This window comes from Papilio xuthus, unplaced genomic scaffold (genome assembly GCF_000836235.2).
Source record: "Papilio xuthus unplaced genomic scaffold, Pxut_1.1 DF827714.1, whole genome shotgun sequence".
NCBI lineage: Eukaryota > Metazoa > Arthropoda > Insecta > Lepidoptera > Papilionidae > Papilio > Papilio xuthus.
The window spans coordinates 4,570,938-4,585,736 of record NW_013530935.1 but is presented as its reverse complement, the minus strand read 5'-3'; the positions used below and the strand labels follow the sequence as shown (position 1 = coordinate 4,585,736).

Genomic DNA, 14,799 nt, shown 5'->3' with positions numbered 1-14,799 from the left:
TACAACTAAATGTTATTATGACTTTCAACTGTCGTAACAAATGTATTCAGACATGATTTTTTCTATTTTTGCAAAAGCAATTAGAGGGATGGAAATATTGATGTTATACATATATTACGACAGTGAAAACACAACAAACCATTACCCGCTACTTTGAAGATATTTTCTTCATAGAAGTTTTGTTATTTGATTCCGCGTATATTAATTTCCATAACAAATATGGATTCACCAGTGAATCGATATATGTGGCAACTAACATATAGACTAAGAGTCCTCATATCAGCATTAATAAACGATCACATGTCAACCCAGCCTACGAAATGACAAATAAGTTTCACTCTTATGAGACCGTCTTAAAGACATTTAATTTTTTTTCCTAGGATGAGTTGATTTACAATAGTGTATATTCAGATAACTGCAGCTTGTTAAATATGAATAAGTCAAATAGTATTGTCAGATGATCATACCTCAATAGGTGGCGTATGCTGCGGATGCTGCGGGTGCGGCGAGTGCTGCGCATGTGGTGGGTGTGGCGCATGTTGCGGGTGTTGTGGATGCTGGGGGTGTTGAGGGTGCTGGGGGTGCGGATGCGGGGCGGGCTGGGCGCGGTAGTAGTCGGGGTAAGGCTGGGCGGGGGGCGGCGTGCCTGCCGGGGGCGGTGCGCCCGCGCGGTACCCGCCCGCGTACCCCCCGTACCGGTACTCCCCGCTGCCATACGCTCTGTAACAACATTCATATTGCATTATATTATAGTTATATATTAAAGATTTTACTCTTATTTTGTGGAATATATAACTTATACAAAACCTTAAGCAAATTCAAGGTATGAAACGATTTGTTTGTTGTATTTTTCTTTTATAACAGTGAATTATTTCAATCGTATATCGTTCATATACCAAATAGAAGAAAACTACGCACCTATCACCTTCGGGACCATAAGGAGGATAAACAGGCCTATTAGATGGGTACGGAGATCCATATTCGTACCCGTATCCTTGTTGGTAACCTGAAACATGATACAATTCCTTTAAGATAACATTTTTAAAGATAATACAGTCCCACAAAACATACAAAAAAGCTCAAAAGTATTAAATAAAAAAGACAGGCGTATTCACAAAAAAAAAACACGTTGTCTACTAAGATAACTATACTATGCTTAGCCACATTGGATTAGGATTTTCTTTCTAATTTTTAAAGCGATTCTATAAATAAAACTATCATTTTAATATTTTGCAGACGCTAATGTGGATAATTAAAAAAAAATCGTGCATCATTTGTATTTACAACACACACACACACACACACACACAGGACAGCAAACATATTAAAACAGCCAGAATAAACAAGCAAGAGATAGGACAGAGTGTGTACAAGTGAGGTGAATCTATATTTACATTATTATAAAGAATATGACCCCAAAGTTTGAGTTTATCCAACATTGCCAGAAGATTGATGATAGAGTAACCAAATGATGACTTGCTTCAGTGTTTTTTTTTTCTTAGCGGTCATTAATGAAATGTTATTCCTTTTTTATTTGTTTACGACATGCTTTTGTGATTGTTTTAAGTTGAATGAAGGAAGGTTAATATGATGTGCACGTGTTTGGGGACGTGTACGTGTGTGTGTGTGTGTGTATGTGGTGGGGGTGGAGGTCTGGGGGTGGGTTAAGTACCTGGGGGTCTGCGCGGCCCCGGCGGCTCGTCGAAGGGGTTGGAGGCGGCGAGGTTGTCGCCGCCCGGCCCGCCGCCTACAACCACATGGCTTTATTCTACCCGCTACTTCACAAGGAAATTATACCAACACTTTGCTCGTTTGTTCCAATTCACAAACATTCTAAACGGAAAGTATCAGTAAATTCCCATTCATATAATCCCCAAAATACCGCCATCTAATATCACATTATATAATCGTTGATAAACTATGAGAATCGATGGCAATACTTTAAATCGATAGTGCTATTAGAAGAGTTAGTGAAAAGCATTGAGACGCATGATTTTGTTAGCGAATAACACACATGGTTAGCCGGAAGTAGCACAAATAAAGAAAACAAGCGGCCACGCTTCGGTTCATGTCTGCATGGTCTAGGACCGCTAGGTCATCTAGTGCTAGCCTAGAGCTCATGTACAGCGTCAAAAGGTGCAGCTAGAATCACGCTAACCCGAGAATTATGCAACTATGTGTCGTATATACATGATACTATCGTACATTTTTCCTAGCTTGTAATATAGATGACATAATTATATACAAGTTGAGTGTGGATGTGTGTATGGTGAGATATGTGTGTGTATTTACCCTGCGGCTGCGTGCTGGGTGGCGGGTAGCCTGCATACTGAGCGCCGTAGCCGTCCATGCCGGGTGCCGCGGGCGCGCCACCGCCAGCTGACGGGAAAGAATCTTGCGAGTTCGATGACCCTGCTGATAAAAACAATATCAAAATAATTACACGAGTCGCTAAAACATAATTGAGTTTTATTTCTTTCATACTTGAGATTCCTCAGCTGTCCATAGATAAATACATAAACATTTTACTATTCAAACTTACCAGCACTAGCTGTATTATTAGATTTGCCTCCCTTCTTCTTAGTCGAAGCCTCCACTTGGTTGATAATAGGCTGGGGATCGATTCCGCCGCGGTCGAAGTGACATTCATATGCGAGCAGGTTCTTTGTGTAGTGCTTCCGCAGCGTGTAGGCCGCTGACGACGAGGCACCAATGCCTAACAGACCGGCTATATCCTTCCACGTTTTGTTCTTTGTGACCTGAGGATATTAAAAAAGAATGTAATTCGATGAACACGGCTGTGTCGATGATTTTAACGAAAAGAATGAATTGCTGTCGGACTTAAACAAAAGGCCGACAAATATTCAATGTGTTAAATTCTATTACTGTGAAATGTGTTACTAGGATAACATACGAAAATAACAATACAAGTTGTACACAAAATATCATTGTGATTGGAAAACTAGGAAGCTTGATTGTTATTTCTGTTTATGTAAAAAAAAAACGAATGAGCCAATACAGTAAATTTATCTCGCATTCCGAAATAACTCCAAGATAAACTACTGTGACAATCTCCCCATATTTTGTAGCTGTATACCACTTACACTTAATCTAAGTGTAAGTGGTATACAGTGTCCATGTATATATGTATATATAGTATACCATGTCTTAAAAAATACACAATACGCATATTCTATTTGTAAGGTAAAGTGAAAATAACACAAGAAATTGGATTTGCGCGATGAATATACACAACAAAATTATATTACTTTAGCAACGGGAAGGTGCAACACAAACGCAACTGTCCTAACATAAATCGAGAACTAATATTCCGAACACGTCAAGTGTAAAGTTTTCAGCAAACATCGCAAGCACGAACCGTCGCGTCCGCCGCGAGAACATAAACCGTCTATTTTACAATATTCCTCGGAAAAGACGATAACTCGGTTTATTTAATGAGTGGAAACCTCACCATGCCGACGGTTGAGAATATAAAGTTTTCCCAACGAAGAGCGGACACGTGAGCGGCCCTCGGCGATTGCCAATCGACTGGCTCGCCTTACGGATGCCAACTAGGGATGGCCGGCGCACAAATATCGATAGTCAAACATTACATTCAAATGTATTAATTATCGTAGTATCGATGTTATCTTTTGATATCGATATGATTATACATAAATGTGTCACGCACAAGGTTAAAATTAACTGTAATTTCAACAGTAATCCACAATCAACTTTAAGTAACGCTTGATTACCCAGTGACATAAATGTTTGACTATGAAAATAAGCATATAAGGTTAAACGTACGGTTGTACATTTATAAAATTAGAAGTCCATAAAATATGACAAATAAAATAGATACTATTACGAATTGGAGACAATATCGATGTTAACATGAAAATATAATCGATATTTGTGTTTCAGTGAACATCCCTGTCGCTGACATTGTTCGTGCATCGCAAGCGGCCTCAGCGAGCGCTCTAATGATAAAAATTTATTAACTATCGTTAAAAGCCGGCAAGTTTATGGCGGTCGTTCGCACACAGCCGGCGATACATGCACAACATAAATCCTAGTAGTCGATTAGTCTCAGCTGCATCAGCCCATAGGCACTGCTATTGAGACACGGTTGCATCACCTTTACAATTTTAATGTTAACTGAATATAGGCGTTTACTTGCTGCGTGTCTTTGTAAGGATATGATCAAATCAACATGATTACTATTTTAACTCTAAATAATATACAAAATTGTCAAACATAAATCGATACTATCATCCATCGACAAATGAATGTATGACCAGCGGAAATAAATTAGAAGAGTGATGAAAATATTACAATTGTAGTTGTATTTTCTATTTTTTTTTTATAAGAAAAGAAGTTATAAAGGCAACTAACATTTATGATTTGAAATTTAGTAAATCGAATTTAATAAATACCTCAACGAATCCTCCGCGGTCGCGCACCAGCAGGTAGAGCCGGTAGAGGTCCAGCGGCTGCTTGGATATGGTGGGGCAGGCGGCGATGGGCGTGCGCCGCTCCTCCATGAAGGCCAGAAGCCGCTCGACCCAACCGCGGCGCTCCGGCGCGTCATCCATCTCATACAGCTTGCCCAGCGAGTCCGACTTCTGTCCACATACGCACCCATACAACATCATGCCGCAAAAAACATTTTATACTGCCTTGCTTGATTTAACAAAGTTATACAGTCAAACCCGGGTTAAGCTAGAAACATCTATCAGGGAGTCATTGTCTGGGTCATAATAGAAATAAATATCGCGGTCTCTTTGACTCCCACTTGTCCAGGTTCGACTGTATATGACGTCAAAACTATAAAATCGGAAAAATATTTACGCAAATGATTTACTATTTTTTTTAATCTGTACTTCTAGCATTTTTAACAGATCATGGTAATTAATATTTTATGCCGGATCCTTGACAATTGTAATATATCTTTTACTATGATGTCTTAATTACATAAACTTTCCTTTATTCTAACATATAATCCATTCTAAGACTAAACATTACGCATGACATTCAAAATAATGGATACATAGGCGTTTTAAGAGTGATTTAATATACATTAAACTACAGAATAAAAGAGCAATAAAAAGTAGCTTGAAAGCGAAGACGTCGTCACAGCTCATTGGCGGTAGAGTCGTATTAAATATAACAGTCAATAACCATCACCAAAGAAATATATATTTAAGAAAGCTGTTACAACATAAATTATAAAAATATTGAAGCAAAATTTAGCAAAAAAAGCAAGATTTGATATTTTTTATTGATTTCATTCATCTCTAGACGATATTCTTTTTTTGGATGTTAACACGTTCAGCAGAGTCGCCGACTTGGGAGTTTATTGAATCGTAGTGCCATTGAATGTGTTAAATTAGAGTGGATAAAGAATTTCTTGTGTCAGAGTAAAATGAGAGTAAGACAGTAAACTCAGTCTTAATTGTTTGAATAATTTCAGTTTTTTTCTTTGGAAATAACTTCTTGTTCTCTATGTTGTGGAATCAATTCTATGCAAGCTACTATCATTCGTAAATAATTTTTCAACATTAGAAACATACTTCATTACTAAGGGCCGAACTAAATAATATATATCAAACCAATAATACTTGACATTTTTATAGTTTTTAAAATAATCTTCAACGAAGTTACACAAAGTGCATTCGTTTCAAAGCGATTCCATAGCGTAACCATAACTTCAAAAATGTATGAAACTGCCGCGCGACAGTCATATGACTTATCGAAAGTTATTGTCAATTCTATACATTTTAGAAGATTGTTACGAATTCGCTTCGCAGCGAATGCACTTTATCAAACTCCCCATATCGATGCTAAAGTTGGATTATTGAGTTCGGCAGTAAAAACATATAATGAGGGAACTGGACAATGATACTACATGCAGTGATGTGTTATTTGTTAGAATAGTTATAAAGGAGCTAACATGCCAACTATCTGACTTGATATAAACCTTTGATCTGTAGGACTCCGGCGGTATGTGACTGTTAAACACCTGAAATACATTACATATAATGCAATTCCTTCCTCTCACTCCCACACTACACAACAAGCAGTATTTTAAACTAAAAAAAACCATTATGGAGTATCCAATAATCAAACCAAAGAACAAAAATCATTTACTTTCTTATTTATATTCAATATTTTACCAAGAAATTATTTCTTTTTTCACTAAACATAAACATAATCAAACATGAATATTTCTCAAATATCCCCAGTTATAGATTTCCTTGGTGACTTTAGAAGTGGGAGTACAAGTGATAATTTTTGTTCATCGGTGAGTTATTCAATTAAAGTTATTTATCTAGGAGTTGGGGTACAAATTAGTCACATCGATTAGCATATCAGTTGATGTGAATACATAATATATGTAGGTAGTGGTGTTCAGTGTGCCAAGCTTTGATCATGTAAAGATAAGCCCAATCATAAGCTGACTCTCTAAGATCTTTGACAAGCTTATCTTTGACAATGATATGTTCAAATAGTCACAGTGTAAATTCAGTTCTTTTTCATGTACCAAATTGAGTTTTATAAGTGTATTAATTTTTTCTATTTATTTACATAATTTTGTAACAAGCATCTTTAGACTGCATAAAATTGCAATCTCTAGTCTTTGCCACTTTTTAGCTTGATTTTAATTTTTGATATATGGTGAATAACATAATGGTAGTGTTGAGTGTAGTGTAGTGTGGTGTGGCATTGTGCCGGAGCCGGACTCACGGGACTAGAAGGCGGGCGCCAGGTGGCGGGCGCGTCGTAGTCGTCGTGCATGGAAGAGTGCGAGCCGCCGCCGGGCGAGGGCGAGGGCGCCGCGCTGCCCGCGCCTCCCGCGCCCACCTCTTTGCGCCCCTTCGACCCGCACTGCTCCTCGCCCGACGCTGAAACATGCGCCGTCATCACTTAGTACAATGCGACACTGATTATGCAGATGAGTCTTCGAACGTATTATTCAGCGACTAACACTACATTTTCACAAATGTCTGTCAGTCAGTCTGTGTTGTGGGTTGCTCAGGTTATGCGATAGTTTACAAGTACCAGCGGAAGCGTTGCTGAGCGTGCTCTGCTGGCTGCCCTCGTCGAGCGGCGCGCCGTCGGGGCCGGTGGTGACGAGAGCGGTAGCGGGTGCGGCGGGCCCGTTGTCGTGCTCGCCTGGTGCCACCGGGGGCGGCATCGCCTCGCCGGGGGGACCCATATGTCGCGCTCCCTGTATACAATACTTGTCATGTACCTTGACAAAATCTAAAGAAGTCTATATTAAACATGCCATCAAAAGAGACATTTGCATACCTTTAGGGGCGGATAGTGTTGCGGCGGGTGCGGAGGATGCGGCGGTGGTGCGGGCCGGTAGCCGGCGTAGGGATAGGGGTGGTGGTTGCGCGGCGGATAGCCGTAGGGCTGCGGCGGGTAGTGCGCCGGCTTGTAAGCATGATGGTAGGGTTGAGCCACCATGGCGCCGGGCGCTGCGCCCGCTGGGCCTGCACCGCGCGCCGCCGGCCCGCCGCCGTCCGACAGCGATGACGACGGCCGCGGGGGCATCGGTACGTTTTGAGTTCCTGAAATATAATACAAGTACTTCATTATATTATACTTAAAATGGTACTAAATATAACTTACGACTAATAAAGAAAAAATAAGTAACATCTTATGCAGATTATGGTCGTGATAAAAACTGCTTTGGAATTATAGGCATAAACCAACTATTTCAATTGTTAGAATTGATCGCGAAAATGTAGGTCAATTATTTAAAGCTTACGCCTAATTAAAACGTTCGAAATCGTTTTTTATAAAATGATTCAAGTTCCTATGACCTTGGACTGACATCACTGTCATGGCAATGACCGATAATAATTTGTAATTTAAAGAATAAAAGAAATAGCGTTATCACAAGTTAATCTACAGAATGTCCATCAATCAGTGATATGAATATTTAGTGATTCGAGTACCGTTCACTATACATACGTACCATGTTTTAGAAGGAGACTGTTACCATACAATTAGTATATTTATTTTTTGTACATTTATTTGTAGAAACAAAAACTTACATTTCCAGTCAACAAACTGACCTATATAATTGATTGCTCAATTAAATATCATAAAATAGTCACGCAGTAAGAACCGTTTAGGGAGGCGGCATATTAATTGCTGGGAATCTGTTTCCCGGTCACGATAGGTAAAAGGGATCATTGTATACCTAACATGTGTGCACCGTTCGCTTGAATTAAATTGTATTGGAGAGAGTAAACATCAAGCGTGGTGTCGAGTGGATGCACTGTACACGCACACAGACGAGCGGGCACTTGTGCACATCAATTTGAATAATACAGTTAACGAGGGCTCGCCTAAGCCGGCGCATCGCATCAATCGGGGGCGGAGAGGCGGCGGATCACTTTCGTTTTCCGGCGCACGTGAGCACCGCAGTCCGCCAATTCTCCGCTGCACTTTATCGCTGCCGTATATGTGGCTGCGACACGCACGCGACGCATTGACCGAGGCCGAGACACCGATGCCGGTGATTTGCGACGACGAAAGTGGTATTGCAGCTTTTATGTGGGTCGATCTGGACTTGCCCAAGGTGTACTTATATTAGGTTGTTACGAAGGAGCCCGTTGCACGTTGGCGTTGCGCAAAAAAATCGGCACGCGAGTTGAAACCGTAGAACCGCCTACGGTTGTTATTAATTGGGAAATATCGAATAAGCGACGGTTGAAAAAAAAAATCAGTTGGGTCGTCCCTAATTCGATGATCGAATGTTATCGGGGTATTAAACGGTTTGTCGGCACAATCAGACGGTCGGCAGACGGCGAGGCGCCGGTGAATCATAATAGATAACAGCATCGCCATACTCGAACATCACCTATATATCTATTTGTTTACGGCGACCTTTAATGACTGCATACGTTAACGGGGTCGTCCGGTCTGCCCGGATCCGACGAACCTCGTAAAAATAAACAATGAATGACGCCCTTAACAAAACATTTAAGGGCTCTCTCCTTTCTTTTACTCAAAACAATATGTTGTGTGCAAAACGCGCCATCTTTAGCTCACCCGCATATTTTCATTAGAATCAGGAACTTTGAAAGCTCCTGATGTGTCGACGGCTCTTTTATTATTTGTTTATAAATATGGGCAAGCATGATCATTTTTATAGAAACCCTAGATAAAATTAACTATAGAAAACTCTTTACTGTGCAGGGCATTCAGTACGTCAAAGACATCCTTTAGTGAAGCCAACTGTTATATCTACGGGTTTTTGATTTCCAATTAATATACGTACTAGCTAGTGTTTAAAACGTGTTATAAAACGCAGAGTCATTGTTATGTCTGCTTATCCGTTAGTGTAATCTAATAAATAAATTATTATCCAGTTGCGTTCAACGCTCTTGTTAACTGTAATCATCTACAAAGATTCCTTACTACTGAAAGTAAAAGGATCAGTTTACGTACGTTCATAATAATGTTTGACTAATAATTCATAACAATTAAATTAAGCTCTAATGCATTGAGTTTTTATATTGTTACTTAAGAAATTTCTTATAGTTGCCTAGCTGTCGCCCGCGACCCCGTCCGCGACAAATAAAAAAAATAAATTAGTAGCCTTTGTGCTTCTCCAGGCTACATTCTACATTTACGTCGAAATTTTCAGCGAAATCTATACAGTCGTTCTGAATAACTCTAACTAAATTATAAGTACTTACTATTTAGTAAGTATATGGCGATTGTGAAGTTAACTAAAGGCATCTTGTCCGGCGCGGCTCGAGTACGAACAACCCGCTCTGTCAAGGGCAGGCAGTCGCCGCGCCGAGGCCTTTACTTTCCCACCACACCACCACGTGTCAGTTTCATGACTTATTCACGCTCAACTCAAACAATTCATATCAAAAATTATACTTCAAACAAGTTCATTACGATTCTATCAAAAGTGACGATTTAGATATAATTCGGAAATTAATGAAAAAAAGAACCCAGTACACATTTACGGCGAATTAAAACTATTACTATTATGAACATGCGTACAAAACAATCATCTAATAGCGAGTGAACTGACATGTTATAAATATTTTTTTTGTTTAATATAATTGAGCATAACGAATTGCAGTGCTCTAATTCTGTGTCGAGGCATTGACCTCTAAGTTTGCAAATGTATGGCCATTGCGCGCGGCCAATGTAAATTAAATTCCATTTGTAATGTCAATTATAATAACCCAAGTTTATATGAATTTTTATTTACTACATTGAATCGAACCTATAGTTTCTAAACCAGTTATGCAATTTCTATCAAACAAAAACTAAATGTTAATCATGTAGCTATCGATCTATGAAAACAGTTGTTGGTATCTGGGCTAGTTATTGTAGTGTATGTCAATTTTAATTAACTAATGTAGTCGGGTTAATATTGCCGCCGGCGTACACTGCCAGTGCACGGACACGGCGCAGGAATGCGGCAGTGTCAGTAGCGGTGGTAGCAGCGGTGGCGACACTGGTTGTGGTGGCAGTCGCGGCACCGCATGTCACATTCCTGCGAGCATGCCGCCCGCACACCGCGCGACTTACACGCAATTGACACATGCTTATTGCTACTATAACGTGCCTACGATTTTCATTCGTAAATATCGTGGCATTGGACGTGTTAAGATCGGATCAGTAAACATTTGTGGGTAGATTTTAACACCTTGTTTATCTGCTTTACAAAAATGGTCATATTACGTTGTCAGGTACATCGTAGTAAGAGGCTTGTTTACTATAATAAATAATTAACGTCCGGGCAGCACAAGTGTGGCCCACGCGGGGGCAAAGTAAAATAAACAGGCGTCACCTCGTCGTCTATTTGTGGAGATCAGTACTTCGTAGCTAATTAAACTTTATGAAGAGCACATCTAAACGACTATAGAATACAATTTAATTACTCTGTATATTTATAAACAATCGTGAATGTCACATTTTATGAATCGAATCGTACTTGATGAATCATTGATACAAACTGTGATAAAGAAAGAAGAAAAATTTATTGCGTATCTAAAAAATCAATTTATTTTAATTACAGAAACACTCACAAACGAATAATCATAGAAAACTAATTGATTATTCTGCCAAACTGAAAATAGCTGACTATATTTATGTATTTTTTTTTTCCTAAAAAGACCTAAGTAACTTTTACACCAAAAAATTTACACGTCTCTCTAAACAGTAGTTAACACTTTGAATTGTCCTCGTGCATTCAATGAAAGCTAATAAAGAAACATTGCGTGGTCACATGTGCCAGTGTGTGTCTGTGAGCATAACGGCGATAATAAAAACGGCCTAGTTAGTGAAAACGTCGCAGTCACGACGCAGCCGCCAGCAAGGCGATCCATTTAAAACAGATCGTCCGCCGCCTGACTCCACTCACATGGCTTCGTTAAGTTATCGTGATTACGTGTTCGACGCAAATAAAGGGACAATTTTATAGTAATGTTACAGCTCTCTTTCCATGATCAAAACTAAATAAGACTATAATAAAAACAAAGTCATCAAAAGTCGATACATTAACCGGTCGATCTCTTCAAAATTAAAAGACAAACTTAAAATTTTTAGATGACACTTGACATGTACTCAATTTTTCGTTCGTTACAGCAAAGCAATCAGGGTGAACCAATTACTTTTTGTCGGTGAACAACTGTAGTCGACGTAGAATGAATTAAGATATGCAACAGTCAGTCACATTTGTACAAGTCGGTCAGTGAAAGAATATCGGATATAAGAAGAGGGTGGGACGTTCAACCCTCAGTCGACCTTGACTCAATTAAATTTATCAGTGTTCCGGCGTTATCTGAATACAATTAGAACGAGTGGTGTAAACTGGATCGGGTCGGTTATGCAACAAGTGCTCGGTTAAACAATGCCTATTTTCGCTACTATGTCATTGTCGTATTCGATCGTTCGGCCTAATCACAAAGTAATTAACAGTTTAATAATAGAAATTCCGTCAACGTAGGTAAATTTCATTGAACAACACAGAGATGAATGTTAGCGTGTTTATCTTAAAGCTATACTTCTTCTTAATAAAGTGTATCAGCAGTAAAACTGAAAATACTTTAAGGAGCTAACAAAATCCACCGTGTTGTGGTTACAACACGGTGGATTTTGTTGGTTTGAAGGAACGGTTGTTCCTTGTTGTATTATGGTGTTAAGTCTGTAGAGACGATACGATACGACTTTCTAGACGACGAAAAACGATATGGAATATTTTATATATTTCATCTACATTTTAGTTCGAGAATGTTTTGCGTATTCCATGATTAGTTTATCCAAAGTTATACGTAACGAAACATTTTACGTTTCTCATCTATCGTACTGAAATAGCATAATACAGAAATCGTGTAACCATTATGTTTCTATTTACACACGCGTACATAACAAACGATTCACGTTCAACTTGACAAGTCGTAAATAAAAAATACGATTTGTCGAACCAATCCGGCAACTGCGGGAGGGGTTGTACATATAAAAAAAGCAAACAAGACGGATCGTTTACGTGAAAACGATCAAAACAAACATTATGGCGGGATCCGAGCAAAAAGAGTTTCCTTCGGTTTTTTTTGTGCTCTCATTTAAAAGGGGTCGTCGGCCTTCCAAGGACGCGGGACCACGTGCTGGCTCGCCGGAATTTATGCGACGACAGACATTTAAATGAACAGGTGTCTTTTTATTGTTTATGTAACCTTAAAACCCTTTCTAAAATAAAACCTTATTCACAAGCTGTGTGGTTGCTACGAACACAACTACGATTATTTTATGCCGCTAGAACTAAACTGCTTCTTATCATTCAGATCAGAGTTTCCAATCGCTTTCTGTTATTTATTGATAGTTATATGACTTAAAATTGTTACTGATTAGTTTCATTCGGATGTCGTCTGTATATTTTAATCAGTAACATTGTCTCACATAGGGAACGCTCCACATTTGCGTGCGTTACATATCCGTCACGTCAAATCACTTCACGTCACGTCAGTCGGGCAGCGAGCAGGCGGTGTCCTTCGGAGTGGCGTGTCCATTGCAGCATAGCGAGATGTAGATAGCGGCCACGCGACCGTACCTGCCGCTTGTCACTTGCATATGCTAAGGAGATAATTAAAACAGGACACCGCTTAACTAGATGCTAAATAAGTATTTATAAATACATTTTTTTGGGCTTTGTGCGTAAATAATATTGAAAATACCGTAAGTTAGACATATCCTTTTAATTGAATAACGTGTAAGAAGTGTAATATTGGTTGATAAGTTCATAATCAAAATTTGGTAATCGTTAATGAACCAGATGAATGACTGTCCCGTCTGGCCTCAACTAAGAATTCTTTATAGTCAGCTTCCCCCTCCTGGAGACCATGGAATCACTGAATTTTATATTATTTTTCTGTCATCGCTTACGTCATGGTACCTAAATCTGAAGCTATCAAGCATGAGAATCCGTTCGAGTCGGCCGCAGCGCGCCTTATCTCGCCCGATGGCATTCCTCCGGCCGTCCGCTGATACGCACGACGGCCGACTGCGAAATGCTTTTAGCGCCCGTATACCGTGGCGACTGATCACCTCACAACAACAATATACGCTCTTAAGACCACCGCACTAGAGTCTCAAACTAATCAACTTAAGGCACCGTTGGGGATAAAGCAAAGGAAGCCCTATAAATAGCGTTGTAGAGTCGTTTTCGTAAGTGACGCGGAATGCGGGCGTCGAACAATACGCAATTCACCTTCGAGCGCGTCGAGTTGCGGTATTGCGGCTTCATTGTGTTAAAATAACGACAGAGCTCGCATTGGAAACGAACACGGGCTCGCTCGATAAACACCGCTTTTTATTTGGGAACGACGCTAACAAACTCTCTTGTCTACTGGCCCGGCTGCACTACATTTGTTTTGATAAAAAAGGTTTCGGAATCAAACAATGAATTTGTTGAAAATAAAAGTGTCATTAATTTTAAATATGCAAAGAAATAATTTGTTTGAAATGAGGTGGTACAAATTTCTAAATGTACATATTTTTAAGCATCATGAATTTGTATGTCTTTTTCCTCGTGCAAGCGCTTCGTATAATTTTCCAATGAGACTTGGCTAGCTGGCTGTTTGTCGAGAGTCGAGAAGCCCGACGACGAGCCGAACGGTTGACGTCATACTGTGTTAAGCCTCTACCTAGTTCGCAGGGTCGAGTTACGTGAAACCTCACAAAGGCGCGCGCTACATCGACGGTTCTGAGTCGGTAGGTATAAAGGCAGGCCGAGTCGAAGCAGCGTTGGACGGTGTCTCGCGAAGCGGGCGCGGCGGCCGAGCTGGCAGACGGGTTTCGGAGTGGAGGCGTATTGCGGTCACACAACCGGTATTGGAGTCGCCGCTCGCCCGCTGCTCGAGCCCGAGCCCGATGTTTTGAGAAAGCCAAGTTGGGCGCTCGAGCGACGTTAACAAAACACGATCGCTTTGTGGCCGCCGTTCGTTAAGGCCCAGCTTCGTAACGAAATGGCGAAACGCTCTTTAAGGCGAACACTAACGAACTACCATGTTACTAACTATTTGGAAACACAATTTAAGGGGAAAGCCAAGCGCTGCTCGAGCCACAACGCCTCCGGAATCTCGCTCACAAGTCGTGCACATATTTGAACGATTTTTTGAAGACAATTCTTATTATGAATAAAAATTTAACGAAAAACAAAGCAGTTTTAATCCTTCTAAAATGTGAAACAGAATTATCAACGAAGAATATTTTAATACATTTAAGCCCGTACTCAACATACGTACACAAATA

General features: G+C 40.0%; 1 protein-coding gene across 1 annotated transcript in view; it reads right to left on the bottom strand.

The window, feature by feature from the left end:
- LOC106116516 (trithorax group protein osa-like) overlaps nucleotides 1-14,799 on the bottom strand; it is a 60,165-nt gene that overhangs the window by 2,435 nt on the left and 42,931 nt on the right. Inside the window, exons 5-14 of the mRNA XM_013310386.1 lie at nucleotides 7,315-7,580; nucleotides 7,057-7,231; nucleotides 6,748-6,905; nucleotides 5,954-6,022; nucleotides 4,437-4,625; nucleotides 2,543-2,759; nucleotides 2,293-2,415; nucleotides 1,673-1,747; nucleotides 919-1,006; nucleotides 468-720 (exon numbers count right to left, since the gene is read on the bottom strand). Coding sequence (XP_013165840.1) covers nucleotides 468-720; nucleotides 919-1,006; nucleotides 1,673-1,747; nucleotides 2,293-2,415; nucleotides 2,543-2,759; nucleotides 4,437-4,625; nucleotides 5,954-6,022; nucleotides 6,748-6,905; nucleotides 7,057-7,231; nucleotides 7,315-7,580 — 1,613 coding nt within the window. The remainder of the gene's footprint in view (nucleotides 1-467; nucleotides 721-918; nucleotides 1,007-1,672; nucleotides 1,748-2,292; nucleotides 2,416-2,542; nucleotides 2,760-4,436; nucleotides 4,626-5,953; nucleotides 6,023-6,747; nucleotides 6,906-7,056; nucleotides 7,232-7,314; nucleotides 7,581-14,799) is intronic.